A 20,724-nucleotide genomic window follows, 5' to 3' on the forward strand; every position below is an offset into this window, starting at 1 on the left:
ATCGGGAGGTCGTGGGTTCAAACCCCGGCCGCGTCATACCAAAAGACGTTAAAAGATGGGAGTTGCTGCTACCTTGTTTGCCGTTCAACAGTTGAAAAGGTTAGAGCAACGTCGATCTGGCGCTGCTCAGTGGCTGCCGGGCCCACGATCAATTGGGCAAAAAGAATTTCCTTTCTTGGACAATAAAATTTGGAGTTTATATCCAAACAGTTATTATTATTACTGAGATAATGGCTAATCTCATTGATAGAAATAATTGTAATGGCAGGCACATGCCCTTCAAACAGATTTCAGGAGCAGACTTTTTGAATACATGGGGGCTCTAATGGAAAACATCTCTTTAATTGTGTTATTCCCACTTTATGGAATTGAGAATTTGATGTGCATGTTTGATGCAACATGCAGCTGTGCAGAAAATTACACAGACTGCACAATAACCCATGTATGCAAGTCAACAGATGTGCGAGGTGTGTCGCACTTGTAAATTTACTGTACTTACACCAAGGTACACATAGGTGTGCTTGGGTGTGCAAGGTCCAGGTGTGCTATGAAAGAGATACATGGTGTGTGAGATTGCGCAGAATAGAGCACAAGAGAATGCATAGGTGTGAACGAGACATGCATTCTATGTGTATGTCTTATGTGTAAATTGAGCATTTAGTTAGACTATGCATTCCTTGCTATTTAAAATCGTGCTGCTGTAAAAAGCAATGTGAATCATTTGTGATGGAATTGAACAGTGATTCCGTCACGTTTTGCAACCAGTAAGCATTGACACAGATTGGTGCAGGAGATATGAGGACTGAAAGGTGTTATGCTTTGAAAGGGATTTAAAAACAAAAACAACATCCGAGTGATGGACTACTTGTCTGCAAAGCTGTTTATTTGAAAATATGATAAATTTGTTAATGTACTGTACAGCTGGAAATGTATGTTATGAAATACACAAAATACACATGAGGACTATCAGGTTTGGACAGTGCGGGTTTGTGTTTTCGCTAAATGATGTTGCATGTAGTTCCCTCGACTCTTGTGTGAAATATCTGAATTTTTAGAGGAAGTAGTGTGAATGTGGAACATGAGATGCTACAAGGTCTGCAGCAGTTGGTTATTTCCTGAATGTGCTCTCGACAGACTAGCTAATCATATGTATAGGTCTCTGCTTCTTATACCTTCCTTCTAATGTCATTCTATTAATTTGTCCACTCAGTTGAGAATTTTTCAAAAAATGTCAGAGAAAATATGTGACGTAGTGTTATCAACTCCTCATAAAGTCTCCAAAAGTCATATCACAGATATTTGTTAATGTATGTCAGATTCTATTCTTACCAGTGGAATGTGATTTTTCCTGTTTTGTGATCCCAAAACCTACCAAACAAATGGTGAGAAAGCCAACCATTATGTTATAACATAGCCTTTGAGGTAGTTGGCTTTATGGTGTAGATGCAGTCAATTTTGCATATATCAAGCTCTTAACGTTTGACGGAAGTCAAATTTCTGATTTTGTGATGTCATATTTCTTTTGCTAGGTTTAGTGTTTATGTATCTGGATGATGTAGCAATAGGTCGCTTGTTTAAGATGATTTGTGTGAACAATCCTAGGCATTAACATTGTACACAACCTGAACATAAACATAACAGATGCATGGTATGGTGTTGTTAATTGTTGTGTATGTTTGTCTGAGAAAGTTCTGAATTGATCGCTGTATAAATTTTGTTCCCCTCTCATCTGCAGCTATTGGTCAGAAGATCAGTGGTTTTGAGGAGGCCAAGGGTCTGGACAAGGAGAACGAGAAGATGCCCCCACGCAAGGATGCACCTCCTCCCCCAACCAACAACAAGGGCTCGTAATGTCCCTGCCCAACCCCCCAACCTCCCCAGTGAGCACTGTTGGCTGATTTCCCTCATCCCCCCCATCTCCTCCCCCTCCTTCCCGTGTCCCATTCTGATTCACCTTTGAGCATTCCGTGGTATTCTTGTGAACGAAGTATTCCTCATCCTTCTCTTTCTCTCCCACTTGTTCTGTCCGTCTTTTTCTCTTTCTCTCCCACTCGTTCTGTCCGTCTTTTCTCTTTCCTTCTCTATTACCAAATGTCCCCGCCCCCTTGTGTTTGTCCTTCCTTCATGCTCTCCCTTGCCCTGTGAGGTGTCTCCTCACCCCTCCGATGAATGGATCCAATGTCAAGAAGAAACAATTGATTACAATTGTGCTGCTCAACAAGGCAACAAAGTCTGCTGCGATGTGCCATCGCCTCCTCCTTGTCAGCAAACAGTGGAACAATGGAACAAAAAAAAAGGGAAACTGTTTTAAAAAGACCCCACTGTTGCATTTCAGTGGGAAAAGTGACTAAGAGTAAGTTGGTACATCACGTGTATCAGTGATATGTGGGAATTCTGGACCACAGTGATCTGATCTGTTTATGCATACCCATATTTCCTTTGATAGCTTCTGACTCTAAGGGTGATCACAGAATTTGTCATTCCTCTCTTTCGTTTTATCATGAAAGTGTTATGGAGAAAGCAAAAATATTATGTGGACGAAACTGAAGCTTGGGAGCCAGATAACAAAGTTCTTCATCCTTGATGGAAAGGAAATTTGTAGTCCACAAATGTAGGTTTTTCTTCTTGTTTGCTCAGGAGTAGATTGGATGCTGAAACTATACCTGAGCTCTGCTATGTAATGAGCCAAGGGGTTAGCATCAGTCAGAGTTCTTGATGGCTGGAGAATGATAATGCTTCTTGTCCCGCCGCCAAGTAGATAGAGGAAAGACACGGAAGACGAGAAGCCGTTTCTCAATATGATCCAGGGCTCCCGAGAGATTACGCCGCTGCGGTTAATCCTGTCCGTGGAAGATAGACTGTGGGAGCATCTGACCTTAGCAGTCAGCGGCAGGAAGTTCGGCAAACCACAATATTTCCCATGAATCACCAGGGGCGGAAGTGTTACTTGGAGAGAAAAAGAGAGCGAGTTACGGGGGTAAAGACAGTGTCCATGGGTTCCTAGTTCTTGGCTGCCCAATCTCTCTTGGGGGTATGATGATAATGCTTATAGTTAAAGCCTGGCAGTATCTTTGGGCCCTCCCTCACCCTGAGTTGTTATTGTGTCATGATTTGCTGTGCCCTTTTTTTTTTCTCTCTCTCTCCAAATCTAGATTCATTTGCACCTATCTTTTCGACACATGCACATTAGCACGTGACGCGCACATATGGAAGATGACAATGGCTAGGTTTCTCCGTAGGACAGACAGTTGCTTTTTTACTTGATTATCCTTTCTTTGCTGAAGATTCACTCTTTGTCATAGGCTAAAATTTTCTATACCTAGCTATATTACTCTTATGTGTGTATGCACCGAAGATGGGAAGAATAAAAACTTTCTCTCTCTTTTTTTTTTTTGGGGGGGGGGGCAGGAAGGCAAGGGATACTGGCAGCATCGAAGTCAAGAATACAAAATACGCCTTTAGGAAAGGATGCTCAAAAGAAGACTTCAGAAAATGTATTGTCTTTGGGTGTACAGATAATGATCACATTAATATAGTATATCATCGTACAAAAAGTTTAGCCATTGAGGCGTCATCTCTTTTATCGTATGAATTGAAGAGCTCGAGTTGGAATGGGTCTGCCATGCGCAGGAAACTTTCTAGAGTGGAGTCAGTCGGCGTATTCCTTTGTCGGCCAACAGACGTGGACACGAATTCCGGCTAGTCTGAAACCTGAAATCTCCTACCGCCTTCAAGGCGCCACCTACTCTACCACAGACCTTAGCAAACACGTCATGTTGTATGTCATGAAGATCTAGAGTTGCCAACCCCCCAATAAAGCTCCAGTGATGTCTGTGTAAATAGTTGTACAGTATAGGTCTTGTGTGTTTGAGTATCATATCCTTGTAGAGAGAAGTTAGCAGTAGCATGGTGTGTCATAACCTGCCATATTATTATATCACCCTGTACCACCAAAAGAAAAAAAAAGAACAAAAAAAAGAAGAAGAAGATAACCCTCACCCATCATCAATGTACAAGTTGCCTATTCATATAATTTTATATTGAAAACTCTTATCTCATGCTATGAAATGGGATGATTGTGGTCACAGGGTCGTGCCGGTCATGACCCGATATGTTATAACAATTGCACGGAAGAGAATCGCTCAGTGCTTATATTGAGCCCCATGTATCTTTCACTCGTTATTAGAATTATATAACACCATTATATTCAAAAGAAAACAAGGAGCACAAGGAAGATTTCGTTTTTGCGTGTGTCACAGAGATTATTTGCAACTGATTATTTGCTGGTCAAAAGAGAGTGTGCTGACAAACAAGGTCGAAGATCTATCAATGTGCTCAGTGTCAAAAGAAAAGACAGATGTCCTTCTCTGACTGGATATACACTGCCAACTTTATGTAGGGCTCACTGAATCTGAACGGAAGCTGCTGAGGTGTGACCTGAGTAGGTCTGAAATAGATCTTGTGCAATCAGACGTTTTTGTTTTAATTGTTATTATGCATCACAAACATTAACTTGTAGCAAAATGCTCATTTTCTTTCTTTATGGAGCACCATCGCACACCCTCAGTTTGCGGCAGAGGAATTTCCTTTTTGATAATGCTAATGTACTTCAGCAGTAGCCTCATTTAAATCTATCTATGTGGAAAGACCACAGTTCATATACTATGACATGTCATGTCAACATGGGGAAAAAACATATCCACTGGTATGTATTTGTATCTTTTACGACAAAACATTTTGTATTACCTATCTGCACCTTAACTGCACTTTGATGTATAATCTCTTGTATTTTGCAAATTTATCAAAGCTTTGATTTTTTTCCCCTGATGCTTTATTCAGAATTTGTACAATTTTCTGATGTCACCACATTAAGTTTGTATCTGTAATAATCTCTTCCCAGTTCTCTTAACTGAGCTAGTCATCATTCATGATGGTATTTCCATATTTTACTGAGTGGTATTGGTATACATTGATCCCTTTGTATGCAAGCCACAGGTATAGTCACTATGCTTGTATTTGTACAAGGACTTATAGCTGCTGTTTAACCTCTTTGAGTCTTATATCAATAAGGTGGCTATGGGTCTAGGCTATACGTCTTGACTAAACCTGTGCAGCATTAGAAAGCATGTATCTGTGTCCTATAGGACTTTGTAATGGAGCTCTGGTTAAACACGCTTTTGGTTTGGGAAGGCTAGTTACATGAGAAGAGGCATTTTAACTGTACACCGTAGGAGGTATTGTGACTCTGTGGATAAGACTATGGACTCTCAATGCTGAGGTGACAGGTTCAAGTCCCCTGCCAGCAGTGGCTGGGTCCTTGGGCAAGGTACTCATATCTTCTTTGCCTAGTCCATCTGAGAGGTTGTTAGTCCCATAGATAGTTGCTCACAAGCATGCACTGCTTCCTAAAGAAGACACATTAAATTGATCACATGTCAGATTTCATTCACATGATGTAGCCACTTTGCCTCTTTCAACAGCTTTTGTTTTTGTTTCGTCACAAATTGTGCCAAGAAGAAATGACCCCATACTGAAAATGAAGAGTTGCTTTTTTTCTTAACTCGGCAGAACTTGGCTTTCCTTAGTTCATTGTATTACAGGGTACATTCAATATACATACAATTACACTTAATTCTATGCGGTTTATGACTTGCTATGGCCGAGGGTGTTGATGACAATTTACTGAAATTTTTATTGCTCAGGGGTGAGTGAAAAGAGGAGAGAAAATTATCCAAATGCCAAGCTTATCAAAGTTTGGGAAAGTTATGGCTTGGGGGAAGTTGTTGCTTGGGGCTGCGTGGTCCAGACACGAGTTCTTCAGAATATAACTGCCTGGATTGGAAGGACAGGGAGAGAAACTAGTCTATTTCAAAGTGCAATTGGGTCTGGATCGTCAGACATCCCATGTAGAACGGTTTACCTTTCAGGGCTGCACAAGGTTGTGCCAAACTAGACAATCGAACATATTTGTTCCCATTCCACTGAGTATCGAACCAAGGCTGAGAATGACGTTTATTGAAACAAGACTCACGGCATGCACGCCAATACGGGAAGTGACCGGTGAAACGGAAGACCACGTCACGATTATCTGGTGTCGGTGTACATGTTGTGGTGTTGCCCCCCTGATGATACAGGTGCTCAGATTGTCTGACTCTTGCTAAGAATTATTCTCTTCAAAATCAATGAATAAAGGAATCGTTGTTATCATTTCTCCAAGGTCAGCGTGTCTTGCTGATCCATTGGGCTGAGGCGAGGTCATACAATATGGGTCCTAGACCAGTAGTTTTCATTGTGCCAGACCTGTATAAGCTACTCTAGACTTCAGGACAATGCTTTTTTTCTATGTAGTGGAGTATTCAGGTATTCTTTTATGCAAATAATCTGTAGGAGTTGTAACTTTGAGTAAATTTATAAAGTCATGAATTTGAATCTTAATTATGACCATGTACCTGTGTATACAATTAGCTGTTAAAACAGGATTAGTGTGAATGGAGATGCTATACATCAAAAGTTATATACGTAATTATATCTTGTACCATGCATTCTTTATTAGATCTCTTTCCAGTATAATTATCAATGTTACCGAGGGAAAATCTGTTCTGTAATGAATTTCCCTGTCATTTTGAAATGTGTACAGATATATGATTGATAGCATGGATTGAAGAAAAAAAAAAAGAAAAAAATCTGTATGACAATAATGTGTGAATAGGCAATTATCTTGATATTTCATTGTCATTTCTTGTACAAAAGTTGTTTTTTTTTTATTTGCCTGATGATCTGAAGTATACATAACAGTGTGATATAATTTCTCTTTTCATTTTGAAGAGATATGTGAGGTAAATAATGATGTGATTGTGTGTAGATATACGCAAATATTTTAGTTCATCTTTAATATCACTGATATTGTCTATGACAAACGATTTGGGTGTTCCAGTCGGAAGAGCGCAGATTTTTGTGTGTTAAAACAGAAGGATTTTTCAGTGTAAGGTCTGTTCTTGCTTGTTTGTTATGTGTCTGTAGTTTACATAAACATGAGAATGTATAGAGGATGTACAGAGGCCTACAGTAAAGTTTGCCTATCTTAACTTTAGCTACGATTGTGAAAACTTGTACACACTTATTCCAAACTAGCAATTTAGGGCGGATTGTTTACTCTATAACAATGGTATAAACACAGCAGTGGTTTCAATAATCAAGCCAGTTTATAATTGTGACTTGTATGTCTCTCTCTACTCCAATTCCGTTTGGCAAACTTTTGTTCCAATTCTTTCCCAGCAGTTCATTTTTTTTTTTTTAATGATATTGGGTCAAAGTTTGTGTGCTTTGCTATGAAGATAAAGTGTTTGATATTTTGATCTGTTCTGAGCATCAGTTAGTTTGAGTATTTACCACATTGTTTGGCACATCCCTGCTGGATGTGTCGGCATTGAAGGGAAATAGCTGTAGGATGTAGTGAGAACTAATGAAACAAAAGTGTGTATAGCAGGTACTGAACTCTTGTCTCGTGAGGGCAACATCTATACTTGCATGGAAGTTTGACTGTCTTTTTGTTCTAGTGCAGGTTTCTGAAACGGGGGGTCCCAAGCGAGCCAAAGTAAAACAAGCAGTCTTGGTTGGGCCTTTTTATGCTAGGATTCATATTCCCTCCCCCTCCTTTCTCCAGATTGCCAGGTGAACTTCCCTACAGATGTCAATAAATGTTCTGCACATATTTGTGTGATTAGTTACCAGTAAGTTCCTCATCTAGCCCCCCCCCCCCCCCTCCTCCAGCATTGTTAAGAAAGTGTAAGAGCTATCAAAGAGAGATGAAGCTAATTGGGCAGATTATGAAGGGGGAAAAAAAAATCAAAAGTGCTGCAGTTCCTATACTGGTATTTGGTCTGTTCATGGGCTTAGGCCATATACACCAGTTTATCAACTATTTGAAAAATTAAAGTGTAGGGAGCCATATTAACCATGATGAGGCATAGGCGTTATGTAACAGTGCCCCTGATTGCTATCTTTTCAAGTCATAGATTCTACCCCTCTGGAAGGAAAGAAAAAAAAAATTAAATCATTGTACAGTAATTATTTCATACTGTGTCTTAGAGCACCATGTAAAGCAGAAGGTGTCTCATGAGCTGTTCAGATGATGTATTCTGTCTTTTTTTCTGCCCTCTCCCAAAAGATAGACAAACCTGCTGTTTATATGGGAACAAAATGAGCACAAAGAGTCTGTGTAACATCCTGTTTCAGAAACCATTGAGTTTTTGTTTATTTATATCTTTTTAGGGCTAAAATGTTATTATTGAACTAAGGTTTACATGTTAGAAAGTGTCAAAGTACACCAAAACAAAATCTAGCATACTTGATAGTGGTGTATAATGAATACAGTTGATAAAGTTATACCAATAGTCTGTAGATTTGAACACCATAGAAGGATGACAATGAACATGGACATCATGGAGTTACTCTATCACAGATCAGTGATTTGCTACTCCCACTCGATCTGGTTTACTATCCAAGTATGAAATTACTCACTCTGTGAATGGCTTGGAGTGTAGCTGGTGGAAACTTCTGATATACCAGTATACTTGCGTAGATTGATCTATGGAGCATGGCTCATTTGTGCAAAAGAGAAAAAGAGAAAAAAAAAATCAAATTAGAATCATGAACTACACGGTAGAACAGTGACAGCAATTGTACAGTTACTAGGAAATGTAATCACATCAGAATTTTGTATTATATTGTAGAGTGAACAAAAAAAAGAAAAGAAAATGGGGACTTGTGCATCTGTTGAAAGGCATGCATTTAATTTTTTTTTTTCCTGAGGAAGCAAAAGTGAAAAAGTTGTATTATGATTACAATATCTTATTATCATTATTGTTATTATTGTTATTATGACTTCTACTCTGACAAAACAAACAAAAAAAAAACTCTTTGGTGTTAAAGGACAAATAAAGCTCACTTCCCCATTGAGGGAGAAATGCACTTTGCGAATGGATTTTTATTGCATCGGTGTGTGGAGTTCATAAGGCGTACAAGCAGGGAGTTGTGTTAGCCGTGTGAGCTGAGGGGATGCTAAGCAGGCAGATGAGAGGAAAACAAATTAAAGGTTGCCATGGTAATAACAGGCAGTTCAATGACCTTTTGTTTTTGACACCCCTATCTGACATACAGTATCAAATATGTCAATTGCAACAGACATGATCTCATACACAAACACTTACCTGATTGCTTTGCAGTACTAATTAATTCTTGCCAAATCATATACGTGTACAGGTACATTTCATGCAATAATTAGAATGATAAATGCATTTAGAAGTCATTCATAGGTGCATGTACATAGTTTACACTTGTTTGAAGTAGCATAATTTCATTTCAAGCATCTACTGTAAAAGTGGAAATTTTTGCGGTGTTGAAATTTTCGCGTATTTCGCGAAACCAGAATTTAGCGCGGAAATAAAAGCACGCGAATATTTTTGCTTGCCATGTGTTCCAGTAGCTGATGTCTTAATTCCGCGGAATTAGAAACAAGCGAAACTCCTCTTACTCGGCCGAGCGCGAAAAATTAGTCGCGCAAAAATATCACCTTTTACAGTATGTGTTCACAACACTAGGGAATGCTCACATGTATACAGCTGTAATAGACTGTAGTGGAATTCTTTTAAATCGCCTTGCGAAGACACCGTACATACCCATTTGTTTTCATTGTTCTATGTCCCCGGCCCCTCACAGTTTGTACACTGTGTGTGTTGTGTCATTGTATGTCTGTGGTCCATACTATATGCGTCTGCTTGTTTACGTTCTGTCACTTTGCCTGTGACAAAGATTCTGCTAGGATAGAAAACTCAATCCCCTTTTGACTCAGTTTTACCTTGTAATGATACAAGAAACATTACCAAAAATTACAATATTTTAGTAATGCATTTCATCACTCCATAGCCCTCTCCTTAAAGGGGAATATGTGGATTGAGTAAATGCAGCAACATTGGTGGAACAGATCAGATGTGAAGTTTGAGGAAGATCTATTTGTTCTAAAAGTATTGATTTTAAAAGTTTGGTGCCTCCATCACTAGATGAGAAGACGGCAGTTCATGATGTCACAGCAGAACCACAATAATAAAGAAAATATGAAGAGAATTCTCGAAGATTTCATTTTTTGTGAAAAGTGCAGTCAACCTTAAGTCGAATAATCGTCTAAGTTGAATGTCTTTCCAAGCCTTCTTCATATTCTATTGATTATAAAGGGCCCCAAACCCAAAGAGCAATGTAGATTTAGTAAAAGCAGCAACATTAATGGAACACATCAGCAAAAGTTTGAGGAAAATCGGACAATTGATGCAAATGTTATGAATTTTTAAAGTTTTGGTGTTGGAACCGCTGGATGAGGAGTCTACTTGAGGTTATGACGTATGTGTGGACAACAATATAAAGAAAATGATATAAAGTAAATTCCAAAAAAAATTCACTTTTCCAGCATAATGAAAGATCACTTAACTAACCGCTATCAGAAAACAGGGGGAATAATTGCTACCCTTAAGATATGTCTGTATCAAGTTTATGGAATGTGTAATTTTCATGAAAAATGAATTTTTGTGGAATTCATACTGGCATAGGGAGTAAGCCACAAAGGTGACAAAATGGACAGAGTTTCTTTATTTCATTCCTTTAGTTTAGGAATTAATGAATTCATGAGACAAATTCAAGAACCAAATATTATTTTCATTTTCCTCAATTTGAAATGTTATTTCAAATTTCTACCATTTTTGTTAATATTGTTTCTTCTCTAATGTCATTTGAATTTGGATTTGACCAAAAATTCTTAATTTCCCTGCATTTTTTATCTTTGGGGGACTACAAAGACATTATACAGATCAAAGGTTGATTTTTTAAAATTAATTTGTGTTTATTGTTGTGTTAAGATTGTCTTTTGTTCTCACTGTTATATGGAAGAGTATGTATGCTTGAATGACACCTTGTCCATTTTTGCAATCTTTACTTTTGTGCCTTGGAAGAGAAAAATGAATATGTTCACTCATGCGTAAATTTGCCCCCCCCCCCCCCCCCCCCCTTACTAACCAGGAGCAAGCCAATTAGATTTCCTTTAACATGGTATATAAAACATAAATATTTAGCTAAAATGCTATGAGAAATATGAACTTGAAAAATAGTTTACTTTCTTTTTGGGCTGAGTGTTTTATATATATATATATATATATATATATATATATATATATATATATATATATATATAATATATATAATATATATAATATATATAAAACTAAAGACCTCTGAGTGGATTTTGAGCAGGAAAAATACAAACACACGCAGACACACACACACACACACAATAAAACATTTTAGGGCTGAAATGCAGTAAGTCAGTTTACTTTATAGAGGTGAAACACAAGAGACGTTGATGAATCTATTGTGTTTTTATGGAGTTTTATTTATTTCTTATTTTGAACACCAGACGTGTGTCTGGTAAATTATCAACAGGTGCAAGACAAGACATGCGCATTCGGACGATCACATTTTTGTTTTAACGCCATCTAGCGTTGAAAGCATAAAAGCGGTCCAGTCTCACCTACCTTTCAAACCACAATAATAAAAGAAGTCAAATTATATTGCACGTTAAGACTTCGTCCAAACTGTGACGACAAATGATGGACACACTCTATACAACACTGATACGCTCGTAGTGGAAAACGAGCAAGCCGCTATAACAGTTCCAAAATGATGCCCATTGAGGACTTATTCGTCGTAAAAGTACTCGTAATCAAATCCCACTGCTGATGGTGTGACGAAATCTCTGACTTCTTTCCCGCTGGGGTCTTTTAAGAATCCATATTTTTAACCGCGCATTATACTAGTACTCTCTGTGTATGCGTGTGTGTGTATGTGTGTGTGTGTGTGTGTGTGTGTGTGTGCGTGTGTGTGTGTGCGTGCGTGTGTTACGTGTTATGATAAAGCTGTAAGTGCCACAAAGCAGTCATGTACTAATTCCTGCTTCAATCGACCACAAAAATATAGACAAACCACACACCAAACAAAGAATACGAAGTGAGAAATAAAAGAACGTTAAAAGGAAAAGATTGAACAGACAGTGAAGTGACGTTTTCACGAATCTGCCTTATGTATCATCTGTCACAAACGCGGTACTATGATGTTATACCTCACGTCATTATTTTAGATCAAAATTTGTTATCCCCTATAGTGATTGGTTTGAAGAGCTTTGCGTGACTATATATATTTTCAGAATTTTAGAATGTTTGCCGGTTTGACACTCCTTGGTATACTATTTTGAAAATGACGTCATTTTTCCAAAAATTTCCAATTTTCCAAAATAATACACTATTTGTGAAATGATGTCGCAAAGCAATTCTTACATCGCGCTCTTCTTCGAATAGTCACTTTTGTCACAAACATTATGTGACATCGCGCCCTGCATGCTTTAAACTTAAGGCCCTCGCCGACAGTGCCTCTCAAAAGCGCCATTCACAAGGGGCACAGCCCATCAGAAGTGAAATATGATTTTTATTTTGTCACCTCTGTCCATAGTTTTTACGATGAAACTCTCAAGGCAAAGCATTTTACCATGACTATTTTCACCATGTCAACTTTCAATGAATTCAAAACGAAAAGCAAATGTATAGTTAAAGCATCATTATACATTTGAAATTAATTGTTGTTATTTCTTTTTCTAGACAAAATGAAAGTCGCAATTATTTTCTTCAGGGTGAGAAGGCACCTGAATAAAACTCGCCAATGCACTTTGTTCAGTGCAGAAATAGGCGCCTTATCAAAACTCGCTTTATCTTATAGGACAAGAAAACTCCTTGACGTCCATAAGGCGAGCAGCCAGCTCACCTTCTCTCGTCCTAAACAAATTAAGTGCTCAAGTAAGCTTTTTGAAGTAGTCGTCATGCCCTCCGCGTTCATAAGAAGCTTTAGGCGCCTATATACAATAAAATTAGACGAGGTTCACGTAGTCACCTTTTTATCGCGTGTTTATACATACTTTCATATTTTTTATATCATGCGTATGAACAAAACAAAATGTTTAGGCCCTCAGCTAAAACATGCTAAAGACGGATGCAAACATGTATTTCATGCATGAGGTACAAAAATTTAATGATTATAATGGGCCTCCGAGCGGGGGTTGATCTTGGTGGGGGTCCACAGGGTCTTCCTTCTGCACTGTGTATGAATGAATCTTTGACTTTTTTCCCCATCTGGAACTCATGTTTTAATACTAAAGTATATTATACGTCTACAGTTTCAATGACATTTGAATGAGGTGAACTGTAAAGACTCTGGAAAGTGTTGTGTTTGAATGTTTAACTAATTGTGTTCCTATAACTTCCAGAGAGGAGTACTAACAGTCCTCGAGAGTGTGTGTAAAACGTAAGCCCAAGTACCAGTTTTATATCCGCGCCTGATGAAACGTATTGATTTCTATACTGCAAGCCAAACTGTGCAATTAATCAATCCATGTGACGCTGAGATTCCATTTGATGAGGTTATATTATTAAGATGATCCGAACAGATACATGTATAAGTTTCTATCTTCCCTATTTTGTCTCTAAAACTAAAGCACAACACGACATTGCAAGACTAAATATATAATTGTTGACTATCAATGGTTTCCTGCTATCAGGGTGAGATTCCTGATTGCATGCTAAATGATCAGAGAAAATTGGAAAGGATCTACTGTCAAATACTACCTTGCACACTTTAATTTCAAGTTGGTTTGATGGTTTTATCAATAAGAAAATAACAGACAACATGGTTAAGTATAGCATGTGTCAAGTTTTGTGTGCAGACTTTTCTTATCAGTGTTGACATCACAATATGGGAATAATACAACATGCATTCAGATATCAACGTAAATTTTGCTTCCCCGTTGATAGAAAATTAATTATCTGAATCATAGATAAATTTGGAACGAATTGATTTGATGGAATTATTGACATAATTTCATATGAATATTTTCCTTATTGATCGAGATGTGTAAAGTGGCAATTAAAGCCACGCTTTGTCTTTATTAATATCTTGCTTTCACTGTTAATTGAGCAAAAAATTTGAAGTGCAATGCCATATCAGTATGACTAGGCTTTTTTCACGGGATTGGCTGATAATAACGCATCAATCAAGCACATTAACAAAAAAATATTAATACAGCTATTAATAAAAATACAGAGAAACCACGTATTACCACAATTAAACATAATAATTTGATTATTAATGATGTTACATCCATTTCAAATATTTTAAATCAGTATTTCTCACAAATAGGCAATAATCTTGCTTGCAATATTCCGGATACTCAAAAGAAGTTTTCTGAGTTTCTACAATCTCGTAATTCCAACTCATTGTTTTTCCTTCCTTTAGAGAGAAAAAAATTATTGGATATTGCTCAGAATCTAAAAAACAAGAAAAGTGCTGGGCATGACAGTATTGATAATGTCCTTTTGAAAAATATTATGAATTCTATTGTTGACCCATTGGTACATGCGTTTGATTTGTCTGTGTGTATTATAACGGAGTTGTCCCTGAGGATATGAAAATTTCTAAAGTAATTCCCATTTATAAAAAAAAAGGGATAGGGAAGATGTTTGTAATAATCGACCTATATCTTTGTTGACTTCTATTTTGAAATTACTTGAAAAAGTTGTTCATTTTAGATTATTTAAGTTTTTGGATATTCACAAAATAATTTCTGATTATAAGTTTGGTTTCCGGCAAAACCACAACACATCCCACGCAATACTTACCTTTCTAGATAAAGTTTCAAAGGCTATTGATAAATTTCATCATACAATTGGCGTTTTCCTGGACTACTCCAAGGCCTTTGATACAATTAACCACAATATACTTCTGTATAAATTATCACATTATGGTATCCGAGGAAAGGCCTTGGAGTGGTTCAGGAGTTATCTTTCCAACCGTAAACAATTTGTTTATGTTAATGGAAATTCTAGCCGTAAGCAATTTGTTTATGTTAATGGACATACATCTGTTATGCAAAATGTCAATTGTGGAGTGCCTCAAGGAAGTTTCCTTGGACCTCTTTTATTTATCCTTTATATTAATGACATGCCGAATTCATCAAGTGTTCTTTCCTTTCTATTATTTGCTGATGATTCTAATGTATTTTTGTCACATTCTGATCCTGATATGTTTTTGATGTTTTAAATATTGAATTGCATAAATTACTTCAATGGATAAGAGCAAATAAATTGTCAATAGATATTCAAAAAACTATAAATGTATGATTTTTAGTATTTCTTTGGAAAATGTACCAAGGAATGTTTATCTGAATGACACAGTTATTGAAGAAGTCTCTTCAATCAATTTTTTAGGTTTGATTCTTGACCGTAAAGTCACTTGGAATTTACATATTGATTCCATAAGCCGTTCAAGAAATATAGGTGTTATAAATAAAGTTAAATTTTGTTTACCCAAGAACGTTCTTTTAATGTTATATTCATCTCTGATTTTACCTTATTTGAATTATGGTATACTCGCTTGGGGAAACACATATTCTTAGCATTTGGAAAGACTACTTTTGTTACAGAAAAAAGCTCTTCGTATCATTTGCAATGAATCGTGGAGAAGTCACACTGATGTGTTATTTCATGAAAATAAAATCTTAAAGGTAAAGGATTTGTATTTTCTACATTTAGGACAATTCATGTGTAAACTTGCCAATAATTCTCTCCCATTTGTGTTTGAGTCCATGTTCACTAAAAATAGATCTGTTCATCTTTATCCTACCCGACAATCCGACTCATTTCATTTGCCGTTAACTAGGACTATGTTTGCTAAATCTATATTTTCTTTTACTGGCCCCAAATTTTGGAACTCTCTCGATAATAGCATGAAACAAGTTCTAAGTTTAAACACATTCACATTCAAACTCCATGAAGAAGTTGTTAATAAATTCCTATATAGCTGAATGAGTTACATTTTAGTTTCCATTAATTTTGAGCCTTCTTTTTTGTTCGTTATACTCATTCTTTTCTTTTATCTTTCCTACATATACCTCGATGATCCATCGCACCATGTGCCTCGCGTGTGCTGGTATAGACTCTTCATCTCTTCTCCCTTCTCGCCTTTTTCCTGTCTTCATGTCTCTTTCTGTTTCTTCTTTAAAATAATTTCTTCTTTTTCCTTCACTGTGTTCTTTTTTTCTCTCTACAAAAGAGGTTGCTTGTGTTTGTCTGTCCGTCCATTTGTTTGTTTGTTTGTCCGTCTGTTTGTTTGTTTGTTTGTTTGTTTGTTTGTATAGGTCTGTGTGCGTTGTGCACCTTTTATGTTATATCTAGCAAATTGCTTCTTTGATGTTATTTAGTCTTTTTGTCCACGAGGAGACTGCCAAATACAAGCTTAGCTTTTTAGCATGTCTCCTCCATTTTCTGCAACTGATAGATTTAATTCAATTTTCACTTGCTTTTGTGCACGAGGCGTAGTATTCTTAACTTCATGTATTTTTCTTTGTTACTACATTGTATTGATATTGTGTTATTTTGTGTATGAAAATGTTTCACATTATGGGAAATGAAATAAACGAAATGAATGAAATAAAGTAGATAAGGTCATGATATAGATTAATCACATCGCAGCTCTTGGTGTGCGAAAATATATTGTAAAAATAATGTTTGTTTTTTTTTGGTTCATAAGTTAGCCTATAACACTTACCTAATGGTCAGTTATCAAGTTACCAAAACACGAGTGTGTTGATGAGAAGGTTATACATTTTTCTGTTTGATTTCATGTCACTCTCACTTGTTTATGTAGTGTTTTATATCGTATTTCTGCCTAAATTTAATTGCTACTCGGGATTTTTGTCAGTTTGTTTGTTTTTCCATTGTTGCTTTTTTTTTCTGGGGAGGGGGAATTCGACCTTTGTCAGATGATGTGACAAGCAATTCCTGTAACATAATCGAACAATTCCTATTCAGTATTTCCACAGAATTTCGGTAGAAAATGACCATACCTTGAAATTAATCATGTAACAGTATTTAGGCAACAATTATTATAATACAACCTCCGTCAATTAAAAAAAAATGGCTATTATACCCGGTACGATGTATGAAATATTCAAATAAACATATGAAGAGTTTGTTCGCAAAAACCGATTAGTCCATACTTGCCAAATGGAGATATTTGCGATTAAAGGTCAAGAAAAATATAGAGAATAATAAGATTTTTTTTTTGCTTTTTTCGACCATAACTTCAAAAATGTACCTTTATATGAAGTGACCAATATATCATTTAAAAGGTTTTATATTGTACTTTAAGACAGAGACCGTACTTCAAAATCTTCAAAAATGGACTTATCGGTTTTTGCCAACAAACTCTTCATATCTATTTAATTTCAGCCAGGAAGTTCATCACACAGCTACATGAACACCGTCGTTGAGAATGTTTACAGTTCAAAATGAATTTGTGTTTGTTATTATAGGCCAACATGTGTCTTTTTGGTGTGTGTTTTCTTTGCGTGTGCGTACGTGCGTGCGTGCGTGTGTGTGTGTGTGTGTGTGTGTGTGTCGGAGGGAAAAATTCCTACTTTGGAGGAAATTTGTAAAAGAATAATAAGTTTTCGGGATGAAGAAAAAGAAATTGCTATAAAAAGAAATAAGTTGGGATTACATTTGCTGAAATGGGAAAATGTTTCTGAAACGAGAGCTTAAGTATTGTTTTGTTTTCTTTTTCTTTTTATTAGTACAGTGTAGTTATTAGTGGTGAAGGCAATAATGTGTCATTGGCCGCGCGCGGGGAGGGATAAGTTTTTGGTGGTGTAAAAGTTATAGGATTATGTCCGCAGCTAGGAGTTTGATGAGTTGTTTTGTTTTTTTTCATTTCACACATGCATGTTCACATGCATGTTTTTTTTAAAAAAAAGCTTTGTTTGGTGAATTTGAATGGGTATTTGGAGCGGTATTTGGGTGCGGGCGGACGATACTTTTCTGCATACGGCCATTACACGCTTATATGTTGTATGTATCAATCAACATTTGGAAGTCGTTTTCATTAGGAAGGAAGGTGGTATCGCTTCGGGTGTGTTTTGTGTGTGGGTGTATGTGTGTATGTGCGTTTTTGGTGTTGGTGTGTATGTGTGTTGGTGTTTGGGGTGTATGTGTGTGGTGGTTGTGGATGTATGTGCTTGGGGTTGTGGTGGGGGTGTGGGATAGGTTTGAGTGCAACGGGGTTGGTGGGGATGGGGATTTGATTTTCAATGAAATGATTTCATTCTAGTTTTGTATAACGTATTTTTGTTGCTTTTTTATGTATATACCCTTGTATATATATACCCTTACATACTCGATTTATAATCGAGTTATGTTGAAGAGAGATGATTGGCAGTATAAGTATACCATAGTCAAAGATACATATATATATATATATATATATATATTTGTACATGTCAATACTTTCTCGTGAAGAAATGGTCAGTAGCATTGATTTATAATCGAGTTGTTATGTTTTGAAGGGAGATGATGGGCAGTATAAGTTGATAATGGATTTGTCTTTTGAATGGCATTTGTACCGTTTTTATGTTCATGTTACACCCAGAATGGGTTGATTTATGATTGATTTGAATGAAATCAATAAAATATCATTGAAAAACAAAAAAAAAGTGTACAAACTGGTTCCATGACATCTGCTCCTGAAACAATTGTTCCCATGAAATATCGGCACGCTAATCCAAAGTTCTACCCAAAAACGTAACCCTAATCCTAATCCTCAAATCAAACTTTTTTTTTTTAACATCTAACTTTTTTTTTTAAACCTACAACCCTTATACCGGAGCAAATGTCGCAGGAGCAATGTGTCACCGTGAAGGCTAATTTTTCTTTATTCTCTTGAAAAAGAGACGATGAAAGAAAACAAAAGAGTAGGGCCTAATCAAGTTCGAGGTCTAAAAGTCTCCGATGACTTCAACTTGACTCTGATGGCGCCGCGAGTGTACGGACCATTCTGCTTCTCGGATGGAAGCAACAAACACGGAATGCGGAAGTAATGTGAAATAATAGAAGGGACGGGCCAGCTACTCACACACGCATAAATCGCTGCATTACACATGTCTTGCCTGCTGTGCTTGCCAGAAGTACGGGGAACTGAGCACTAACAATGAACTGACCACCAGTATCAGTCAACAGCTGAACCATCACATTGTATTAGTGGGCATGTGCGTCGGTACGGTGTCAGCGGAATGAGGACAAAAATAGGTGTACGATGGTATTGTAAATGAACACACCGTTGTTGGGAAACACCTCTGCCTTGTAAAATGAGTACTCGTCGATGTACACGCCCTGATTATCGAGACGAGGCATGTGTGAAGTTTTAGGGTAAGTATATAAGCATTATTGTTATTATCATAGAATTTATAGTCTAGTAATCACTCGCTATCATGACTGATGACCGTACGGTCTGTACACACACACGCGAATGGTACTCCAGCCTATCCTAACCCACGCCGAGTCTAATCTTCTGTCCTGGATATTACAGTATAGTACTAGCTGGTAGGTAAAGAAATGTAGGGGAATTCTTCGTTGGAGAAGTATACACTCCATAGTTGGCTAACACAGTCACAGAGTGATTTGTTATCGTAATACTAATACTCAAGGTTGACCAAGTGAACTGTTAGGTGCCATCTAATCAGATGTTGGTATGCTGCAGTAGCTTGGGGAACTGTTGTTTGTAAATGTTAGCTTTAGAACTGGTACTTTGGTCATTTGTACAGTATATCTCACTAACAGTTACATCTACCTTGAAGCACTCCAAAAATATTAACTTCGAGGCATTAATAGACACTGCATACTTGGTGTAGGGCCACTTTAATTAGATCTATGCCTTTATTGCAGAATTATCAAATTAACAATTTTATAGTCATACATGTTCTTCAATGCACAGTTTCAAATATTGACTATATCAGGTGCAGGGTATTTGAAGAGAAATGATAAGGAATATGTGGCAGGCTTTGTAAGACAGTACATGGTAAATTTATCATAAACATAGACATTTTAGCAAGAGCAATTTTGATTGTCATGGTGGGCTGGGTGGCTGGGGAAGATGGATTTCTTGTGTTTTTAATTTGTTTAGATATTAATTGGCTTCTTCAGGTGAACGATGCTCCCGCTGATGGTACGCTGTAGAACATGACATATTCGCGGCACGAAATTTTCGTGAATTGGAGCTGATAGCCTTTTTCATGGCATGAAATTTTCGCAAATTGCCACTGGCGTTCAATGCGTATAGTGTAAAGAAATTTCGCATACATTTTAATTTCGCGAATCTTGGTGCTCGCGAAATTCACGATATTAAAATGCCCGCAAACATTCCTCGTTTTACAGTATGTTGAGATTGGCCTTTCCATCTATAGGAACGTCTTTTGCCCAAAGAAGTCAATTGATAATTGGTGAAACATTGCAGCAAGTGAGTTTAATTCCAGTTGTTTGATTCAACTAATTGATGAGATTGTACTTTGACTGGATGAATGAGAAGAATTTTCATCAGTCTGTACTTTGCCATATATGAAACTTTTTATGTCTGTCACATTTTTGCCCTGGCAGAGCATTGGTTCCAGACCTGGTTCAAATAACAAAACTGATCATGACATTTGAGCAGTGGCGGATCCAGAGGGGGGCACAACTGGCGCTCGTCCCCTTTATTTTTCTGTAAAAACAAAAGAAATAAAAAGAAAAAATGAAATGGAACCCGGGAGTGGCA

The 20,724-nt window shown here is 37.1% G+C and overlaps 2 protein-coding genes across 3 annotated transcripts in view; both read left to right on the top strand.

The window, feature by feature from the left end:
- LOC139736904 (protein phosphatase 3 catalytic subunit alpha-like) overlaps positions 1 to 1,884 on the top strand; it is a 99,922-nt gene extending 98,038 nt beyond the window's left edge. For both annotated transcript variants that reach the window (XM_071647577.1, XM_071647578.1), the window contains one exon: positions 1,736 to 1,884. In XM_071647577.1, the coding sequence (XP_071503678.1) occupies positions 1,736 to 1,851 (116 nt within the window). In that variant the 3' untranslated portion in view covers positions 1,852 to 1,884. The remainder of the gene's footprint in view (positions 1 to 1,735) is intronic.
- A 17,167-nt stretch (positions 1,885 to 19,051) lies between these two features.
- Positions 19,052 to 20,724, top strand: part of LOC139736930 (SH2 domain-containing protein 4A-like) — a 31,668-nt gene continuing 29,995 nt past the window's right edge. Inside the window, exon 1 of the mRNA XM_071647604.1 lies at positions 19,052 to 19,343. The gene's annotated coding sequence lies outside the window, so the exon portion shown is untranslated. The remainder of the gene's footprint in view (positions 19,344 to 20,724) is intronic.

This window comes from Diadema antillarum, unplaced genomic scaffold (assembly GCF_040938485.1).
Source record: "Diadema antillarum isolate AM-2024a unplaced genomic scaffold, OU_Dant_1.0 seq00000674_RagTag, whole genome shotgun sequence".
NCBI classification, from domain to species: domain Eukaryota; kingdom Metazoa; phylum Echinodermata; class Echinoidea; order Diadematoida; family Diadematidae; genus Diadema; species Diadema antillarum.